The sequence below is a fragment of the Triticum dicoccoides genome, chromosome 6B (genome assembly GCF_002162155.2).
Source record: "Triticum dicoccoides isolate Atlit2015 ecotype Zavitan chromosome 6B, WEW_v2.0, whole genome shotgun sequence".
NCBI classification, from domain to species: domain Eukaryota; kingdom Viridiplantae; phylum Streptophyta; class Magnoliopsida; order Poales; family Poaceae; genus Triticum; species Triticum dicoccoides.
Genome location: NC_041391.1, coordinates 456,357,964 through 456,380,066, shown reverse-complemented (window position 1 = coordinate 456,380,066; position 22,103 = coordinate 456,357,964). Strand labels below are relative to the sequence as shown.

General features: G+C 46.0%; 1 protein-coding gene across 1 annotated transcript; it reads left to right on the top strand.

Annotated features, from left to right (window-relative positions):
• Positions 1-6: 6 nt before the first annotated feature.
• On the top strand, positions 7-5,211 carry LOC119322866 (E3 ubiquitin-protein ligase PRT1-like). Its single transcript, XM_037596402.1, has 8 exons — positions 7-176; positions 707-735; positions 813-992; positions 1,818-1,889; positions 1,977-2,153; positions 2,246-2,449; positions 3,728-3,813; positions 4,684-5,211. The coding sequence occupies exons 1-8, from the start codon at positions 52-54 to the stop codon at positions 4,987-4,989; spliced, it is 1,179 nt and encodes a 392-aa protein (XP_037452299.1). The 5' UTR covers positions 7-51; the 3' UTR covers positions 4,990-5,211.
• Positions 5,212-22,103: the final 16,892 nt, after the last annotated feature.

Below are 22,103 nucleotides of genomic sequence, written 5' to 3'. Positions count from 1 at the left end.
CCCGGCACCTGCAGAATCCCCATCCGCCTTCCACTTCCACCGAGGCGGAGGATGGCCTCCGACGACAGCAGCTCGAGCCACCCGACGGAGAAGAAGGAGGAGGCCGCCGCCGCCGCCGCCGGTGGAGCTGGCTTCGACGATCTGGAGGACCCGCGGTTCCAGTGCTGCGTATGCCTGTGAGTTTACACGCCACCTTTCTCCTCCTCTCCGTTGGCGTGGCCATGGCGGGCCGAATAATCTCCCGCGTCGGTTGTGGATACGCCTGCTTGGCTGCTTGGTAGATTATTGCGCGCCCCTCGTCTTGATCCGATGCGAATTGGGTCCTACTGTACTCGTGCTCCTCGATGTTCCGTGCCAGTAAATCGTGACTATCTCTAATCTATCTAGCAATACCGATCACCAAGTGTTGCCACATTTGGGTGGCCACGGGACTATGCGAGGCTTAAGTGATTTATGTCGGCTTAATTCCACACCCTGCAGGACATTAAGAAACACAAATAAATTGATTTATAACTCTTATTATTGCGGTAGATGCCTGATAGTGTTGTGAAACAACATGCTCTCACTTACTTTTAAAGTTCTGATTATTCACTTGAAAAAGTATTACCAGGTTACATACCTTTTTCTCTTTGATGAGCATTGGATTGGCTCCGATTCTGCGCAAATGTGCTAATAATCTTATATGCTTGTTCAATATGTCTTGCAGGGAGCTTCTCTATAAACCAGTTGTTATTGGTAAGGTTCTGCTGTTTATGATGATCTAAAACCAGTGTGGTATATTTTTGAATCTCATTTGGCGTTTATTGGTGCAGCATGTGGTCATATGTCATGTTTCTGGTGCGTCCATAAAGCTATGCATTACGCCCGGGAATCCCATTGTGCAATATGCAGGCAACCTTATACTCATTTCCCAAGTATCTGCCAACTCCTCCATCACTTGCTTTTAAAGCTTGAACCCGTGGAATACAAAAAGAGGGAAATGGAAGTACTAGGTGAGTGCTCAATGCCCAAAGCAAGGAACCCATTTGCCATATCAGAAACATTTTTCTTCCTTATTAAATGTTTACTTTTCTTCCAACACAACATGCCTTGTGTTTTTGGTACAAGTATAGTCTATCAGTAGATTTGATGTTCTTACAGAACTAGTTATCAGTTAAGAAATCATGCTGGGAGTTGTTCTGATGTAAAGTTATTTTCTTCCAAATTTGTGTGGGAAATGACATCCAGAATGCAAGCATACCACCAGTTCTACCAAACTAGAATACACTCCAGAAGTTGTTTTCATATCCATCATACCCAAATTGATCGGTCAAGATAGGATGGGAACTTGGTGGAGGTATAAGGTGAACATGTTTGAGCTGTTGGCTTAGGTTTGGATTGTCCCTCACTATGCCTGCACTTGTGCCTAATCGGCAACGTGAGCGTTGATGCAAAAGAGGTTGCTGGTTTCGAGAGATGAAGATTTCTCTGCAAGATCACCGGGACATATTGAAGGATAGGGGAGAAACATCACTTTAGGGTTTAAGTCTCATGGGTATTGATTGTGTAGAGGTATTAACAATCATATGTTACGCAGCATGAGCTATATACTTGAGTGCTTGGCAGGTACCACATCAGCCCTTGAATTTCACATTCCCTGCCATTTAGATGTCTATCAATTTTTAAGTTTGTACCTATTTCTTCTACCATCAAGTTTCAATTGTAAATTAAATTACTTTCCACCAAACACTAGTTTCCCTTATTTTAATTAGTATTCCTCGTTTTTGTTTGTTATGAATTATGAAATATTATTATGTTCTAATTGGGTTACAATTCAGAGCAAGAGAGGAGCGTGGATACCTTTTCTCCACAAATCATTGAGTTCTTAAACTCCAAGAACAACAATGGCGGTAAGAATTCTTTTTATGTAATGGCAAATTGCAATGATATCTTCCCCAGTATAGTTCTGTATGCATAAGCCTTTGCACTTTTTCAAGAAAATGGAAAAGATTGGGGCAACAAGCTTGAAGATGGCAAAACTGGACCTCCAGGAGAAGCCTCAGTTGATGACAGTACTATGAACGAGCATTCAATGAAAATAAAGTTAGATGATGTGTCTTGTCCTATCTGCAAGGAGCTGCTGTATCAACCTGCTGTTCTTAACTGTGGTCATGGTAAGCTCTAAATATAGAATAAGAAGGGTTGGTCAATTTTTGTAGTTTTCTTTTCTTTATAGGAACTGACTTATCTTTGGTTTTGTGAAAAGTGTATTGCATATCTTGTTTGCCTTCCGTGGGTGATGAAGCATTGAAATGTCAAGTCTGTGGAGGTCTTCATCCTGGAGATTTTCCTAATGTTTGTTTAGATCTTGACCACTTTCTGGAAGAATATTTTCCAGCAGAATATGAATCAAGACGCAAGAAACTTCGGCTTGAGAATAGCCAATGCAATCCTGAAGGATCATCTTCAAGTAAGCCTTTTTGTGTGTGTAGCCCAGACTCACATATCATGATATATAGCTCTCTACCTTAACAACATAATACTGTGCATCAAGTTCATCATGCTAATCGTGAAATTGGTGTTTGACTTACTCTGTTAGCTAAATGTGAATGCACCCTTTTAAGTTGATTTGTTTGTCCGGGGGTATCCATATCGATAGTTTTCGTCCGCTATTAATTTTTGTTTGTTGGCTACCTGCACTTGTTTTTAGCAGTGCCTTATTTTACCTTGAACTGTTGTGTTGTCACTTAATTGATCAACAAACATTAACCTTAACATAGTTTTGTTAATATGAAATACACTTTTGTAATGTGTGTCAGGAACTCATTGAAATAAAAATTGAGGGAGTATCTAGTTTGTGTTACCGATACTTCATATAATGATCTACTTCCATGTATTGTTGATTTAGTCTTCAAAATATTCATTCAGGAAGGATTTCCGGCATTAGTCAATGTCGTTAATTTTGTGCATACTGAGAGGCATGTTTATTCATTCAGGAAGGTTACTGATATGTCAAGAACCATTACAGTTGGTCATTGGTTATATAGGTTATTCTGTATCTACAACCATTAAAAAATCAGATCCAAATTTGAAATGCACATGGTGAAACTAAATAGACAAATCCAACACTAATAGTGTCACAAAAAGACAAAAGCAGAAAACTGCACTATTCACACCGTGATTTGTCTTTTTTGTTTTGCGATGTGTAATTCGAATTTGGATCTGAATTTTTTAGGATTGTAGACACATATCATGTGAACATTAACAAAAAAGAAAACCCAAAACTACCCATGTACACTACCCTACAAATTTCGGAAGAACTAAAAGAAATAATTAGATCCCATATACAATTATGCTAGATTGTTGAAACAAAATAGTAGCAGAGGCTTACTCACACCCCCTGTGGTGTCGATCCCCTGTACCTGTTGCTGTTTCAAGTTGTGTGGGCAATTTCTACCACAAACTGCGGTCCCTAATCAGATATAAGTTGAGCTGCATGTTTCAAATATGATGATACATATAGATAATGGGAGAATATCTGGTGCTCCCATCCATCAAATGCTTCCATGCTCTCACATTTGAGAACTCAAGTTAAATGTTTCAAAAAATTCCGACTTTGATCCTTGAGTCACAGAATTACTTAACCTTCATGAAGTGCAACTTGATATCTTTGTAAATTATATTATGAAATGAAGCACATGCCTGATCCATTTTTTCGTACATGATTCCTGTGTTTTGTGTGGTTCAGGTACTTCATGCAAGAAGGGAACTTTTGTACAGAAGACTCTAGACTTATCAAATGTTCACATTGGAGTTGGCTGTGACTCATGCGGGGTATGTTCAAGTTGTACAAATTAGAAAGTCCATAACCTTGTTAGTAATTAGTCAAGCTGGCATACATTCAGTTGATAAACCGTACAAATGGAGCCACTATTGGTAGATAAAATGATTTCTTGAACTTAAGAAATTCGAAATGATTTGCTGAGTATGCATCTTCATTTTGTTGTCCTCTTGGTGTTATGGCGTAAATCTTCCATCAGGTTACCTAACGAATAAAAAGCCTGTCCAGGTAGCCCATCTAGTGTTAGGACCTATTCCCAATTAGTCTTTTTAATGATTTTTCCCATTCCATTAATAAATTTGTGCTCCAGTATCTGTTTTATAACGTTTGTTTAATACTCCATAAACACAGTTTTACCTTTTATTTGAAGATATTGCTCTAATGTGAAAGGTAGTTCTTAATTCAAGTGCGGGTTGACGAATAACTAGAAATTTGATTGCAACATTAGGATTGTTTTCATTCCAAGTTTTAAATTTATGTGCTCACTCTTCAGTAACCAACATTAGCAACCTTTGTGGTCTCTTAAACCTTCTAATATCTTGTTACATAAAGGACAGACCCAGTGCATAGAAGCTCCCACACAAGGTGGGGTCTGGGGAGGGATTATAGGAACCTAGTCTTACCCCTGCAAAGTGCAATGCAGAGAGGCTGGTTCGAACCCAGGACCTCTTGGCACAAGTGGGGAGGACTTCACCACTGCGCCAGGCCTGCCCTCTAATATCTTGTTACATACAAAAGAAAAAAACTTAATGCAAATCATAGTGGGAGGTATTGATAGGCATCCATGTATCCTTGCTTCATTTCCCATGTCTTGAGTTACCCTGATCCTTTTGGTAAATATGGAACTGATGAATGCTTTGCAGGTCTATCCGATACGAGGCAAGCGATACAAATGCAAGGATTGCACAGAGGCAATTGGATTCGACCTTTGCGGGGAATGCTACGACAGCACTTCAAAGCTCCCAGGCCGCTTTAATCAGCAGCACACACCTGACCACAGGATGGAACTCGATAATTCATCACTGTTTGACGCGTTCCTGAGATTCCAAGGGATACCCGCGGAGGGTCTGCAGCAGCTGGTACAACAAATGGAGCTCATTGGTGCTGGTGGCATGGTGCAGATAGTGGCTGATGATGAAGAGATGGAGGACAATCATGAGGATGCTTAGTTGCTGTAGGAACCAAGCAAGCATTTCTAGCAAAGCTGGTTTGGGGAGCGAGCCTTGAAATATTGTGGACTTGTGGTGATCGGATTAAATGAATGTAGTGTTTGTCCTTGATTCCTTTTGGGTCCGAAGGTCAATTAGTCTTGTTTATGCTTTCGTACATTTATTTATTACTGTATTATATTAGTCTTCCATCTATATAATAATAAAAAGAAATTATATATCGGTCTTCCAGTCAAAGCAAATTGCGGTGGCATTTCCAACAATTTCTTATGTAAACCCGAGTGATTTTTACACATATTCCTCTGGTATAGCAATATTCATTGTCCTTACGCACGTCACATAACTTGATAAAACAGCATTTTCTTGTGTATTTTTTCCACTTGGCAATTCAACATGTTGTACAAAATATTACCCCCTCCATTCATAGACATAAGATGTTTTGAATATTTTATTATGGACTACATATGGATTGAATGGGCGAACAGACACACTAAAACATGTCTATATACATCCGATCACATAAAGTTAGAACAAAAAGAAAAATAGAACATCTTATATTTGTGAATGGTGGAAGTGTATCTTAGTGTTATCTGTATCATTTAATGGCACAAGATCCTGAAATTATTGGATGATTAAAACTAGAAAATGTGTGTACAGAAGAAGACATCTCCTATAATGATTAATCTAAGAGAACATCTCTTGGTTAAGAGAAGACAAGACATTTTTTTTGTTTCTCTTTTCCATCCCACCTGCTATCTTATGTGACAATTGCTAAGATGGTATGAACGTGGAATTCATCTTTCTTTTGCAAAGCTGATGTTCGACCACTACTTTCATCTCCTCAAGAGCAGCAGGATTGTTGTTGGTAAGAACCTTTGTTGGGCGACCATTCTGCCCCGGAAAGACTTTCAATGGACAAAATCGGCGCTGCAGATCCATATCTCCTTGGAGACCTTCATGCAGAGCTTGGGCTCACATATCATCATAAGAAGGCAATCTGGCAATTCGTCACTCTTCTTCCCATGATCCCGCTTTTCTTTCATTTTTCCTCATCCACTCGGGTTCTACCTTCTCAGCTTTCGTGTTAAATTCTAAACATCGTGTTGTTGGTCCTTCCTCTTCACCATCATTTGTCGTCTCTTCCGTTCCACCACCATTAAATTATTGGGCTTCCTCTACACCGTTTGATGCAACAAAGGATGGGGCAATCCTCTTATGAACTAGCGCAAAATCAAAAATTTCCACCCCGCGCTGCCCAAGATCATGTTGCAAGAGGGAGATCAAGAACATACCACTTGACTTGCCAACCCATAGAGGACATAGAGTCAGCGAAGCTCATCAGTGTAGCTGTAGTCGTACAACTACTCCTCGCTCGTAGTTTTACGGCTCCACCCTCTCGATCACGAAACGATCCACGTTCATTTCGCTTGAGCGTCAGAGTGCAACGCCTCCCAAGGTGCATCCACACATATAGTCCGAGACAACTCAGTGATGGACTATTAAGGGTGCGTTTGGTTGCAAGGGTGGCCAGGGATGGGTTGGGATCATTAAAAAAATAGACATATTTGGTTATAAAGCACTTGAATGGTTCCACTAAAAAAAGAGAATATGCTCTGAAGATGCTGAACCATTCCACCCCCAAAAAATGGTCGAATCATATGGCCACCCATGGCATGCATGATCATGTGAGCATGACTGATGGTCCCTTTTCAATAATTAACTCATCTATTATATATAGCCAAACACATGAATTGAATGGTTCCATAAAAAAAACTGGGCGGTCCAAACCCATTCATATGGCACCTTCAACCAAACGCATCCTAAGTTTCCTCTCGCAATCAAGGAAGGAGATGGCGGCGGTTGTTGGAAGGCTTCTTCAAACCCTTGTGTTTTTCCTATGCCATAATATTGCACTTTGCCTCCTTGTATACCCTCCCCTACATGGACTAAATTCTTGAGGCCCACAAGGAGTCCAGTCCCCATAACACATCAGATCTTATCCAAGTGGGTTTGGTATCCTTAGGTGTGTGACCCCACGGGTTCATGCCGACTAGGACATGGGGAGTGGTTCAGTAAATCTTACTCGATCAAGGTGCCCGAGTAACTCCTTACTCACGTCATGAGTTGATACTCTGGCAACAAGTTTATCAACTTGTGCCAGGCCAACTTGAACTAGCACATAAGTGGTAGTGGCCTCTAACAAGACATGTCAATTTGTAAGTTCCACGAAGTCATTCCGACGAACCTCTCAATGTGTCACATGTCCAATCCCCTCACCTTATGATATACTTTTTCTCGAATATGCACGAGTGTGCATACTATATATTCAAGAAGGGAAAAGGGGGAGAGAGCCCCTCCACGTTGGCGATTACATCGTCCCAACTCCGCCCATACAACACTTACACGCTAAATCCTCGCGACATCCCCCACCTGCAAGCTTGCTAGAAAGCGATCAATATCCAATCTAAGCAGGCCTGCCTCCTTCCACACTGCGCACTCTACAGCTATCCTACGCATTACATACACAATCGACGGGACATCCGCCTCAAACACTATGCCATTGCGATGCTTCCACAGCTCCCAAAGCACAAGGACGAGCAGCGCCCGCGTGTCCTTCTTCTCAGCCGCGCTATCAGCTATGTTCATGCACCACTCTGCCAGGCTTGAAGTTGCGGTCGGTGTCCATTGAGGCTTACCCCAGGCCGTGCACACCCGCGCCCATACTTCTCTGGCAAAGACACACCGGAGCATTAGGTGGTTCATGCTCTCCTCCACTTGGTCACAAAACGGACAAGCATCCTCATGCTCTAGTCCCCGGCTCGCTAATCTGTTCAATGTCCAACATCTGTTCTGCAATGCAAGCCAGGTGAAAAATCTGCACCTCAAGGGAGCCTTGGACTTCCATGTGAACTGCGCCGTTGGATCCTTCTCTCGAGCCCAGAATTTAGCCTGGTATGCCGACCTCGTGAAGAAGGAGCCGCATGGCTCCCACGCCCATCTCACTGAATCCACCGAGTCCTGATGCAGCTGCACTCTCTCCATTTGATCCCATAGCCTGAGGTACTCCTGAAGCATCTGATTCGTCACTTCAAGTCCTATGTCCAAAGCCCAGGCTCCGTTCGTCAGGCCTTGACTGACTGTACGGCTGCCTCGAATCATTTGCCGTACCGTACTATAGAGTGCTGGCGCCAGCTCCTCCACTCTGAATCCATCCACCCATCTGTCCTCCCAAAACGACGTGCTCTCACCATTACCCATCGTCGCATGGGTTGCAGCTTGAAAGATTTGCATCGATCTTCGAGGGACTGAGATATCAAGCTCCGCCCACGGTCGTGATGGATCCACTCTTTTCAGCCAGGGCCATCATGCCTGCATGGCCGCGTTCAGCCACTTGAGGTTGGGGATGCCAAGTCCTCCTGCCCACCTTGGTGAGCACACTTTCTCCCAGGCCACTCTGCACTGTCCACCGGATGCCTGATCTTTGGCGCACCACAAGAACCCGCGACAAATCTTATTCATGGCCTTTATGACCTTCTGTGGGATGTCCAATGCCATCATCATATGTATAGGGATTGCGCAGAGCACAGACTGGACAAGAGTCATTCTTCCACTCTTCGGCATGTTGACAGCCATCCACCTAGGTAGGCATCGAGCCAGTTGATCCACCATACTCATCAGCTGGGCTGCTGTTTGCTTCCGCAGGGTGAGGGGGAGCCCCAAGTATCTGCATGGATAAGTACCTTGAGGGCAGCCAAGCACCTGAACCACCCTCTCCATGATTACTGAATTGCACCGAATTGGCAGAGCCGCACTCTTCTGCAGGTTAACTCTGAGACCAGACGCTTCACCAAAGAGACGCAGCAAGGCTGCACAAGTAGTGAGGTCTTGTACCTCCGGCTTGAGGAAAATCATGACATCATCCACGAACATAGATACTCTCTCGGTTAGACCTCTGGAAGCAAGCGGGGAAATGAGACCACGCTCGAGAGCCACCCCAAACATCCTCTGAAGTGGTTCCATTGTGAGGATGAATAACATTGGAGAGACAGGGTCACCCTGCCTCAGGCCCTGACAATTGAAGATAGGCTCTCCTGGCACACCATTAACCATGATCCTCGTTGACGATGTTGCAAGTAGTCCACAGATCCAGTCTATCCACTTAGTACTAAAACCCATGCACCTCATCACTTCCACCAAGAACGGCCACTGCACCGAGTCAAATGCCTTTGAGATATCCAGCTTGAGCATGATGGTTGGCTGCTTAAGCGCGTGCAATCTCCTTGCTGTACTTTGCACCAACATGAAGTTGTCATGTATGGAACGTCCCCTGACGAAGGCAGTTTGGTGCTTACCAACCAGCCCTGGCAGCTCCAAGGCTAATCTACGCGCAAGTAGCTTGTCAAAAATCTTGATCACCCCATGGACCAGGCTCACAGGCCTGAAATCTTTGTTGTCGATCGCCCCATCTACCTTAGGCAGCAAGGAAACAATTGCCTTATTGATGGCCTGCAACCCGCGCATATCGCCGCGGAAGAAAGAATCAAGCGCGGCCATGATGTCTCCTTTAATAATCTCCCAGCATGAAGCATAAAAGCGGCCTGTAAATCCGTCCGGACCGGGCGCCTTGTCCATGGGCATCGCCTGAACAACTTTCTGTACCTCCTCCTCAGTGAAGGCAATGTCAAGGCCCGACATGTGTAAGCAAGGTAGCTGGAGCGTTTCCAAGTTGATAGAGGCCAATCGTTGCTGGGCAGTCCCAAAAAGATTCTTGTAATACCCATCTACCATGCTTGCAATCTCATCCTGATTTGTGGCCATTGAAACTCCATCAGACAACAAGGTGATCATGTTCCGCCTCTGCCGGTGACACGCCGTTTGGTGAAACAGCCGCGTGTTACCCTCTCCTTCCCGAAGAAAAAGGATCCTAGATCGCTGCCTCGTGATGGTCCGTTCAAGCGAGCAAAGCCCTAACAATTTCTGTTTCAGAATTCTCCGTAGCTCATGCTCCCGCTCAGTCAAAGCTCGCATGTCCATCGCCTTATCCAGCCGCTGGATCACTTCCAGCGCGATCGCAATTTGAAGCTTAACATTACCGATCCACCGGTCGCTCCACCGCTTTAAGCTCTTTGCCGTAGCTCTCAACCGTAAATCCAAAGTCTTGAAAGGATTATCCTCACGTGGGACAGAGGCCCAAGCTTCCGCTACCGTATCCAAGAATCCATCCGCCTTCGTCCAAAAAGCCTCAAATTTGAAGCGTGACCCCATGCACAGGTCCGCGTTGACGTCAAGCAGTAGCGGGCAATGATCCAATATGGCCGATCCCACCGCACTAAGGCAACAGGTCGGGTGAAGTTCCTCCCACGACTCAGTGCAGAACACATGGTCCACCTTCTCAAGTGTCACGTTCGCTCTCTCATTAGACCAAGTGTACCGACGCCCATTCAGATAAACCTCCTTCAGCTCAAGCGCGTTCAGCTTAGAGCGAAACTTGCCCATCATTCTACGGTTTATCCTCTCATTACTCTTGTCCTCGGGGTTAACCAGGAGGTTAAAATCGCTCGCAACCATCCACGGTCCAGCATGGAGCTCACGTATTTCATCCAACTCCCGCAGGAAAAGCAACTTCTCCTGGTCGAGCTGTGGCCCGTACACACCTGTCAACCACCACTGCGGGCCCTCCACTGGCACAACCAGGGCCGTAAGTGTGTAATCTGTGTAGTGCGGGTTAGACACTCGCACTATCAACTCATCCCATGCTAACAGGATTCCACCACGTGTACCGCTCGCCGGCAAGTAAAAGAAGTTCCCGAATTTATAGCCGAGGCAATGACGAACTACATCGAGAGTTACAACCTCCATTTTAGTTTCTTGCAGGCATACCACACTCGAATTGGCCGCGGCCACCACCTGGGCTACCACATTCCTACGTGCCGGGCTGTTAAGACCCCGCACGTTCCACACCAACGTTTTGAAAGGCGTAACATTCATATTGCAGGCCCACCGAACCACCAGCACCGCACCCTAGTGCAAGTCCTCCACGACGGGCTCCCCTTCAAACACCGGCAAGACCGACGACTGCCAACCGAAAAGGGCAAGGATCGCCGTGATGTGGGAGTCCGTCAACGGTCTCTCAAACAGCTGCGCGTAGGCCAGCAATGCCGAGTCGCTGATTGTTTCACCTTCGTTTGCAAGGCAGAGCCTCCTAATCAGCATGTTTTGCTGCTTGGTCGCCTTGGAACCCCGCCCCTTAGCCAAACGCATGCTTCTCCTTGGGTTGGACACTGGCTGTCTCTTCTGCCTGGGCCTCCTCTTATCAGCAGCAGCACCACGGCTGGGAATCGCCGACAAAAGTGGTGTCAAATTGCGCCTCAAATCCTTGCACAGGGAGTCCACCCTGCCTTGCACCGCTACAGGGGAACGTGGTGAGCGCATCGCACCGCCCGTGCATGGGCTGCATGGCACCCTCCCCGTAGTGGCAGCACAAGTGGCAACTTCTGGTTCCGCTGAGAGACTGACCAGAAAAGTGTCCCCCATGTGCGCCAGTGCCTGCTCAGGCCCACCACCCACAATCGAATCCGCCTCAGTTTCCACCAACTCCTGTACCAGATCCTCCTCGAACCCCACGCCCGGCCGAGACACCGCAGCTGGGGACAGGTCCAGTTCCTCGCCAAGAACGTGGTCGCTGCAAGTGTGGCTCCCACCTAACCTTGGACCCCCATCGTTGCTCACCACTGGCTCCTCGCAGACCGTGCCGCCCAGCGACAGGGACACATCACCAATCTGCACGCGGGCCTCCCCGCCCGTCCCCGGGCTTCCCACCAGCCGACAAGCTCTATCCGCGCGCGTTGGCCAATGAATATTCACCGAGGCGGGCGAACCCCTGGATCCGCTGTGATACCGGTCAAAAAGCCCGCACCACCCGAGGACCGTTGATGCACCGGATTGGGCAGCCCCACCCTGCTCTGCGCAGTCAAAGGCGAGGCTATCTCCCCTGCAAAGGAGGGACGCCTGACCTCAACCAAGCAGCTGGAAGGCCCAAGCACCACCCGATCCGCCAGCAAGCAGCCCTTCTCCGATGCCGGCGGCTGCGCCGACGACCCCACCGACGAGCCCAAAGAGCCACCATGCCCACCCGACGGAGCATCGGCACCCCGAGCGCCCAACAAGGTCCCATCTGTCCGGGCACGAACCTTAGTACACCCATCCTCCTCCGACGGCGGCGACGGCGGCGGAGGCGCCGGTGGAGCTGGCACGTCCGCATCAGCCACCGCAACTGGCTCACCAAGGACGGCGATGGAGACTGGATACCACAGCGCAGCCGGCCCCCCTTCCACATGAGCCTCCCTCGGCTCCTCAATGAACAACAAGCGGGAGCCAGGAATCCTAGCCGGAACATCCGTCCGAAGCCACACTCGGAACCCCGACATGTCGAACCGGTTCGCCGTCCTACTCGCGACCTGATGCACGAACCCCAGGCCCCGCAGCACAACCTCAGCCGTCCGCCTTGTCCATGCGTGCACAGGAACACCCCGCAGCTCAAGGGGCACCAGGAAGGGCATGGCCGCACCAGTGGCCTGACCCTGCCGAAGCCAGGGCCGCAGCGACAAGGAGAACCCCGGAGCAGAGGCCTCCCCGCGCTCCACCATCAACTGCCTCACGAGAGGGTGCTTGCAAATCACCAATAAGTCCTCCGGGAAGAAAGGGCGAATTGACATATCTGCCGGGCCAATCCCAAACTCCGCGTGCAAAGCCACCGCAGCCGACGCCAAGTCCACCACCGGCCTCTCACCGGTGACTGAGACCACCACCGCGCGCCCAAGATCCTCCTCCATGCGGGACAACTCCTCCGAGGCCTCAAGGAAGCACCTTTCCACCAACGGTGGCGCCGGCCCTGAATGGGACGACCCACCAGACTCCACCGGGCGATCGAACGGGATGGAGAACCCCGGCCCACCCACAGTGCCCACTGGCCCCGAGCGCACCACCGCACTCCAAGGCCGGACGAGGCGGACCGCCCCAGGCGGAGGCGGCCCCGGTGGGGGAGGCGGCAGACCAGGCGATGAGCGGCCAGAACCCGCCCCAGGCGGAGGCGGAGGGGGCGGCAACCCGGGCGACGAGCGGCCAGAACCCGCGGAAGGCACGACCGGGCGCAAGGGCGGAGGGCGCGCCTCCGCATCCACCAGCGGAACACTCCGCGGCCGAGAACAGTCCTGGGCGATGTGGCCGCTCCCATTGCAGCGGACGCACTTGGTGGGATCCCAGCACATGGCCGAGATGTGACCCTCCTCCCCACAGTTGTAGGAGCACCCGTGGAGGACGGCGGGGATGCTGGTCTTGGGCGGCCGCGAAGTGGGCAGGGCATCCACTGGCGAACGGCGGCGACGAGTGGCGGGCGGGAGAGGCGGGGAAGCAGGGCTGCGTGGGCGGTGACCTGCGCGCGTGCGCCACGCTGAGGGATCCACCGCAGGCGGCCTGGGAGGACCGGCCGCTCCACCCTGGAGAATAGGCCCGAAAGTCGTGCCCAGCACCTCCGGACCAACGACAATGGAGCAGAGCGGGAGCCGACCAGGCGCTGGATTGGGATCCTCAGATCCGGAGGAGGGAGAAGATGACCCCGAGAGAGAGACCCTGGAGGCCATGGCTGGTGGACGCCAGCACCGGAGCGGTGGCCGGCGGTCGCGAGGACGCCAGGGCCGGAGTGGCGGCCGTCGGAGGAGGAAGAGGGGAGAGGGGAGAGGGCAACACCACTGTTTGTTGTTTGGCGTGATTAGTGGTACTCCTTATGATATACTTGTCGAAGCACTAGGCGAGAGCTTATCATCCTTGTTGGATGGCTTCGACCTCTCTTCTTGATCAATGAATCAGATCCCTTATCAGGTTAACTCTCAACCTTAGTCACATGGCTACGCTTTCCTTGATTTGATCACTCGAGAGGAACCAAAGATTTCTCTCCAGAATGGAAGGGCAAGGTTGAAAGATCGAGGATGTCGCCTAGAGGGGGGGGGGTGAATAGGCGCTTTAAAATAATTACGGTTTGGGCTTGAACAAATGCGGAATAAACCTAGCGGTTAATTTGTCAAGCACAAAACCTACAACAACTAGGCTCACCTATGTGCACCAACAACTTATGCTAAGCAAGATAAGCAACTATGTGATAGCAAGATATATGACAAAGAACAATATGGCTATCACAAAGTAAAGTGCATAAGTAAAGGGGCTCGGGTAAGAGATAACCGAGGCACGCGGAGACGACGATGTATCCCGAAGTTCACACCCATGCGGATGCTAATCTCCGTTTGGAGCGGTGTGGAGGCACAATGCTCCCCAAGAAGCCACTAGGGCCACCGTAATCTGCTCACGCCCTCGCACAATGCAAGATGCCATGATTCCACTAAGGGATCCTTGAGGGCGGTCACCGAACCCGTACAAATGGCGACCCTTGGGGCGGTCACCGAACCCGTACACTTTGGCAACCCTTGGGGGCGGTCACCGGTACCCGTCAAATTGCTTGGGGTGATCTCCACAACCTAATTGGAGACCCCGACACTTGCCCAGAGCTTTACACCACAATGATTGAGCTCCGAACACCACCAACCGTCTAGGGCACCAAGGCACCCAAGAGGAACAAGCTCTAGGGTGCCCAAACACCCAAGAGTAATAAGCTTCTCAAACTTCACTTCCACGTATCACCATGGAGAACTCAAATTGATGCACCAAATGCAATGACAAGGGCACACGGAGTGCCCAAGTCCTTCTCTCCCAAATCCCACCAAAGCAACTAATGCTAGGGAGGAAAATGAGAGGAAGAACGAAAGAAGAACACGAAGAACTCCAAGACCTAGATCCAAGGGGTTCCCCTCACTTAGAGGAGAAAGTGATTGGTGGAAACATGGATCTAGATCTCCTCTCTCTTTTCCCTCAAAAACTAACAAGAATCCATGGAGGGATTGAGAGTTAGCAAGCTCGAAGAAGGTCAACAATGGGGGAAGAACACGAGCTCAAAGGATTGGGTTGAATGGGGAAGAATACCCCCTTTTATAGGAGCTCCCGAATCCAACCGTTATGCTCACAGCCCGCACAGAGCGGTACTACCACTCCAAGGAGCGGTACTACCGCTAGGGCGGTAGTACCCCTTCGAAACACAACAACGAGGAGGCAAAAAGGCCAGAAGAACCTTCGGAGCGATAGTACCATTCGTCCTCATGGTACTACCGCTCGACCTCATGGTACTACCGCAAATGGTAGCGGTACTACTGCTTGCGAGCGGTACTAAAAAAAATATTTCTGTGCCTACTTCGCTGAGCAAAACACGAGATTTTGGTCCGGAGCGGTACTATCGCTTAGGAGCCGCGGTAGTACTGCTCTGGAGCGGTACTACCGCTCAGGAGCCGCGGTAGTACTGCTCTGGAGCGGTAGTAAAAAATTACATCCGCTCCAGTCGCGGTAGTACCGCTGCAACCTTTACCAAAACAACCACAACTTTTGCAAACGGACTCCAAATTCAACGAAACCAAGTTTGTTGGAAAGCTAGCGACAACGGCTAACACAATCTTGAAAGAAATACCAATAAGAAGCAAATGAGAAAAGATCCAAAGGAAAATGGTGAGAACCCTTCCTCGGAAAAGACCGGTAAAACCTCCAACACCGAAAACATCATAGAAGACGCATGTGAACTCCGTTTTTGATGAACTCAAGCTTGTCATCAAGATGACCATAAGATCTAAGACTCACAAAGAGAACCAAACAAGAACCAAGAAACATGATGCAAGGATGCAAGGGTTTGAGCTCTCTACTAATGATACGATCAAGCTACCAACTTGAGAGCCCCCCTTGATAGTACGGCAAACGATCATATAACCCGGTCTCCCTACTACCACCACGAGACCGGTAAAATAGAAAACCTATCAAGGGCAAACCTTTGACTTGCACATGGTCCACTTGAGCTAGATGATGACAATCTTGACTCCCTCAAGATGGACCACCTTTCTTGATTGCGTTGGCTCGATGAAGACTAGATGATTGCTCCCCCATAGTCCACTATGGGTGAGCCACTCTTCGGCTCATCTTCACAAGTCCATTGACACCACAATGGATGGCAAGATTCAAGCACTTGATCTCTTCATGATGCTCCACTTGAACTTGCACACGACAATCTTGATGACGATCACCACTTGATGTCATCCTTTCCATGGGTTGTATGATATCTTCCTCTTGATGCAAGCCCATGGATACGTACCTAACCCCACATAGAACTCTCACATAGACCATGGGTTAGTACACAAAGTGCAATGGACAATGCTTACCATACCATGGGATCACTTGATCCCTCTCGGTACATCGTCTACGCTTTTTGAGTTGATTAACTTGATTCACTATTGACTTAGTCTTGATCAACCTTAAATCTTTGCAACTCTCTTCATTAGGATGATGTATTGAAGGTAAACATGAATGATCACACAACCTTCTTCTTCAAGACATGCTTGCAATAAGCTCAACACTCGCATGACCAATCTTTGGATAATTCCTTAATAGCACCTTGGTCAACTCGTAAACTCCTTGAAACCAACACATGGACTTCAAGAAAATCCTATGGACAAATCCTTCAAATATAACTCAAGACAACCATTAGTCCATAGAGATTGTCATCAATTACCAAAACCAAACATGGGGGCACCGCATGTTCTTTCAATCTCCCCCATTTTGGTAATTGATGAAAATCACTTTCAAGAGAGTTTATATAAGAAATTATGCATCACCATGCAATGCAACAACCAATAGTGCATGTGAATGAGATGCAAATGCTAAGGAACAAAACCAAAGAAAGAAGAGATAACTCTCTAAACTTCTCCACAAAACTCTCTGAAACTTCTCCCCCATTGGCATCGATTGACAAAATGGGCAAAAATCTAAGAAGGCCAATATAAATTGTGGTCCTCCATAAATTGTGTATTTCTCAACAAGAGAGTGGAATGCAATACACAAGTTTGACGGTAAATACTAGGAGGAAAACAAACTATATTTAGGCCCAAAGTTCACAAAAGAAAGATATGCCACAAAGACATAAGAAAGAGAGAAACAAGCAATCAAGCAATCAAAAGATACCAATTGAAGCAAGCAATCAACGAATATCAATTGAGCCAACTAGACCAATGATCCTACATGCCACATGAATGAATAAATGATATGAGCGAAGGAGTGTTCTAAAGAAACTGGAGAAGCTCCCCATGATTTGTGCACACATAAGAATTTTTGTATTTGAATACAAAGTGCACAAAATAGGATCATAGCTCCCCCAAAATCAATAGAAACTTACATCCAGTGCAAGTGAGCCTATAGGAAACAAAGCCTAGCGCTTGCAACAAGCACATGGTTGAGCAACATGTAAGAGAGGCAACTTAAGAATAGGCTCAACCAAAATGATGTGTGTGAGTCACGGCGAAGCACTTGAGAAGACTAAAATTAGGATGAGCATTAAGCATCAACATAGTCTTGAAAGAATGAGACACACGGTGCAAGGCCTATCATTCCCACACGCAACTGGCAAATGGGTTCACAAGCTTACTACTCCATAAGAAAAAGAGAACCTATGCTTGTGACAACCCGTGGTGAAGATAGACGAGGGGAGGCTCATCAAGACGAGGGATACCAATTAAGATGGCAAAAACCTCGTAAAGATAAGCAAGAGGAAAATAATCTTCACCACACAAGAGTGCAACAAGATGCAACGATAGAGGACACACACTCAAGGCAAAAGCTTTCACGGAGCCACCAAAGAAATAACATAAGAAAGACAAGGTGGACGTGAAAGAAAAGATATCAACTAGAGATGTAATTTCTCTCAAGTGTATAAGGTTCTATGTAGACGAAATCATGATGATATACATATCTACAAAGAAGGATGTACACCCGAAATAGTTACAACACGAAGGAACAAGATATCCACAAGGAAGTCATAAATATACCAATAAGATATTTGCTTGAAAGCATAGCACTTGGCTAGATATGGTCTTATTGTATATAAATGAAGTCCAAACACACATCCATCAAAGGCATCACAACTAGCAACAAGAGATCATCGTTGGGATGTTTTGAGAAAGGAAACAAGTATCACAAGATATGAAATGAAAATCATGCCAAGATGCAACCTACACAAGGTTGAATGCAAGAGGAGAAAGCATGAATAGATACTCGTTACCGAGATATCATTGGAAGGATGTAGTAGATACCAATTGAAGGTAGATAGTAGTTCATTGATCATCCTAGCTTGACTCCAATATGCACATGGTGACAACACCTTCCTTGTGAGTGAGCCGAGCATCCAATGCATCTCCAAATGTTCCTAGAAGAACAACACAAACTAAACAGTACCCAAACTCATCGGGACCAAATAGTTAGAAACACCAATACATAGGACAAAATCCACATAAATATGTGCATATAGATATGAAAATGAATTTCATGCACATCTTATCCAAATTGAGACTAGGTGGAGTTTCCCCTATATATTGAGTCAAAGAAAGAAAGCATGCCAAATGAAATACATGAAGTAAACATGCATGCTCAAGACTTTCAAAACCCGAAACCAAAAACAAAGAAATGCCAAGTGAAAATGATACCAAGTGGAGAAATCATCACTTGGAAGATATCATTAAAGATACATCAAGGAATGAGATATCCATTGATACACACTAAACTAAAGATGTCAAACTCTCAAAGAGAGGATGGTTCCAAACAAACCAGGCTCTCAACAAAGTTTCATGATGGCACAAAGTACCAAAAAGAAATGGCTTGCCTTCCACCAAAACACACTTGATAAGGATCACAAGAAGAGTGTTCTAAAGAAAATAGGATAGCTCCCCCACGAGTTGTGCATTATATAGGATTTGCATTTGAATACAAAATGCACAAGGTGGGATCACCACTTTCACTATATCTAGAAAACACTAGACAAGAAAAAGAAATAAACAAGATCCACAAGTGGTAGGGAAGACAACGGGAGTTGACACAAACCTTGGCAAGAGAAAAAGGCAAATAAACTAAAGCCAATGTAAAGATGATCAATTAAATTCTACCACACATAAGTGATTACCAATTGTCAAAAGACAAGAAGTATTTGGAAATAATTCCCGGTGGTAGATAGCAAGGATATCCGACATCATCTTCACTCCAAACAAAAAGCAAATTGCAACTTGTAGAGCTAACATGCCACCTAGGAACAAGATAATTTACAATATCAATTCTAGGTGACAATATCTCAAATGTACACATTTTCTAGGCTTGTAATATGCACTTAGAATATTACTCCCCCATAATGTGATACCAATAAGAACTAAACAAGAGGCAATAAGAGGATCCAACACGAGATAATCAATGGAATTTTTAGAATTTGAATTTCTCATGAGAGATATACCACCTAGCGACTAGATAATATTGTAATATCAATACTAGATGGTATTCCTCATGTACACACATTTATAGGATTGTGAGGTGCACAAAGCACATCACTCCCCCAAAATGGGATGTTCCATTGATCTCTCACACGAGCCAACTAGGATACAAACAGGAAGCAAAAAGGCTCAATGCACGACGCACACGTACATGATGTGCAAACCAACACACACATACTTGATTTCTCAAGATAAGCAAGTTGGAAGCGCAACATATACAAACACATGCAAGGAACAAAACCAAAACATGCAAGGGGGCAAGTAACTTTCAAGGTAAACAATTTAAGTACAAGTTACCGCAAGGAGGCACATTGGATATAAGCTAGAAACTTGATAATCCAATTGACTTGGCTTGAGACAAAGAGAATGATGAAGTCCCCTTAATTGTTCATAATGTAGCCAAGTCTCCAATGCCCTCCAACAACACCTATTGATCAAGTTTGAGCTTGTTGGTCCCCAACCAAGTTGGGTCCTAAGAGGTTAGTCACAATAGGTTTGGCTACCCAAATGGTTCTTTGCTTGACACCACTTTGAGTACCAACAAACTTGGCAAACACATTGCCAACCTTATCCTTACCAAGAGAATAGATATCATCAATAATAATTGGGTTGGATAAGTTACCACTAGTGCATGAGGAAGCGACGTGACCTTTCTCACGACATAAGTAGCAACGTCTACTCTTCACTTTCTTCTCACTTGATTTCTCAATTTGAGAAGCATTAACTTGAGTCTTCTTGGGAAGAGGCCTTTCTTCAACTTGATGTTGAGCATGAGATTGAACTTGTTCCCTATTCCCTTGTTGCTTGACACTAATGGCCTTCTTCTTCAATGGGCAAGATCTAACATGATGCCCTTCGACTTTGCACTTGAAGCAAACAATCTTGGCCAAATTCTTGACTTGTTCTTGGCCCTTCTTCTTGTTCAACTTGGACTTCTTCTTCTTGTTGGAGTTGAATCCAAGTCCACCTTTGTCATTGGGGGATTTTTGCACACTCAAGATATTGTTGAGTGTGGCCTTCCCTTCATGACACTTTTCCAAGTCTTTCTTCAAAGAAGTGACTTGGGCCTTGAGCTCTTTGATTTCCTCTACATGGTTAGTCTCAACACAAGTACTAGAGGAAGTATAAGCTTCATCGTTAGAGCAACAAGGCAAGGAAAGCAATTCATCACAAGATGTACCAACATTGTGAGTAGATGAATTACAAGGACTAGCACATGGCAATATACTATTTTGACTAGAAGTAGTGCTAGTATCCACATGAGGCTCACTAGATGTTACCTTAGCAATCATGTCCTCATGAGCTATCTTTAGCACACTATGGGATACTAGAATATCATCATGAGAGCTTGAGAGCTTTTCATGACTTTCTTCCAATTTCCCATAATTGCAAGATAGCACCTCAAGTTGAGCCCGTAGCTCAACATTCTCCTTCAAAATGGATGCTTCACAAGTAATAGAATTAGTAGCACAAGCATCATCATTAACAACAAGAGGAGAAGGCAACTTGGCAAGCTCTTTTAAATAAGAAGCTTCAAGTTGAGCATGAGACTCGGTGAGTTTGATGACCTCACCCTTGATGACCCTTGAGCCATTTTCGAGGTGCTCAAAATCCTCAAGGAGTCTAGCATGAGCAACTTCAAGCTTAGCATTTTTAGTTTCAAAAACATTGGCCACCTTAAGAGCTCTATCAGTAGATTCCTTCACTTTAGACAATTCTAGAGCAAAAGTCTCCTCAAGAGATTCCTTGGTGGTTTGTTCAAGTTCAAGAGCTTGAGAGAGGTCCGCAATCTCATTAGCGTAATCACGCCCATGACCTTCCATTTTAAAAATGGTGGCCTCATGCTCCTCTAGATGAGATTCCAACTTCTCAATGTATTTCTTGCCATCAATGGCAATGGACATTATTTCCATGAAGTTGGAACGAGCAATTTTATTTTTATGAAGAGCTTTAAAAATCATTTCCCCCTTAGTTTTTAAGGAGGCAACATTATCATTCTCTTCATCATTATCCTCATCATCATTAGCATCAACATCATCATCAAGAGACATATTGGGGTACAAAGTAGGAGATACCTTTGACACCTTAGCCATAAGGCAAAAAGAAATAGATGATTATGTAGGATCCCTTGAGGCACCATTAAACACCACATCTTGTTCCATGGAGTGTTCGGTCTCCACTACATTGTTAGCACAACAATTCGAGGAAATAGATGCATTTTTATCATGGCAACAAGACATAGCAAGCATATCATCATGAGATTTAGTCAAGCAATTTCTACATGATATGCAAGGACTATCAACACAAGCATGTGAAACATTTGGAGTGCTCGAAGTGTTAAAGCCCAAAGAAGGAGCATTGCAATAATATAGTGATGAAGGATCATCCACAATAAGCATACTATCATCATTGCAATGACCAACACTACTCACCATGTCATTACCTTGTGGCAAACCACATGTAGGTGAAGTAGAAGAAGTTGAGAAGACTATACGACAGGAGGTGGAGGGAGAACAATCATCCCCACAAATCTTGGACACACCATATTTATCTTGAAGCTTCGTCCACAACTCATGAGCATCTCGGAACGGCATGAGTTGAAATATAACTACATTGCTCAAAGCATCAAAAAGCACATTAGAAGCTTGAGCATTGAGATAAGAGTTT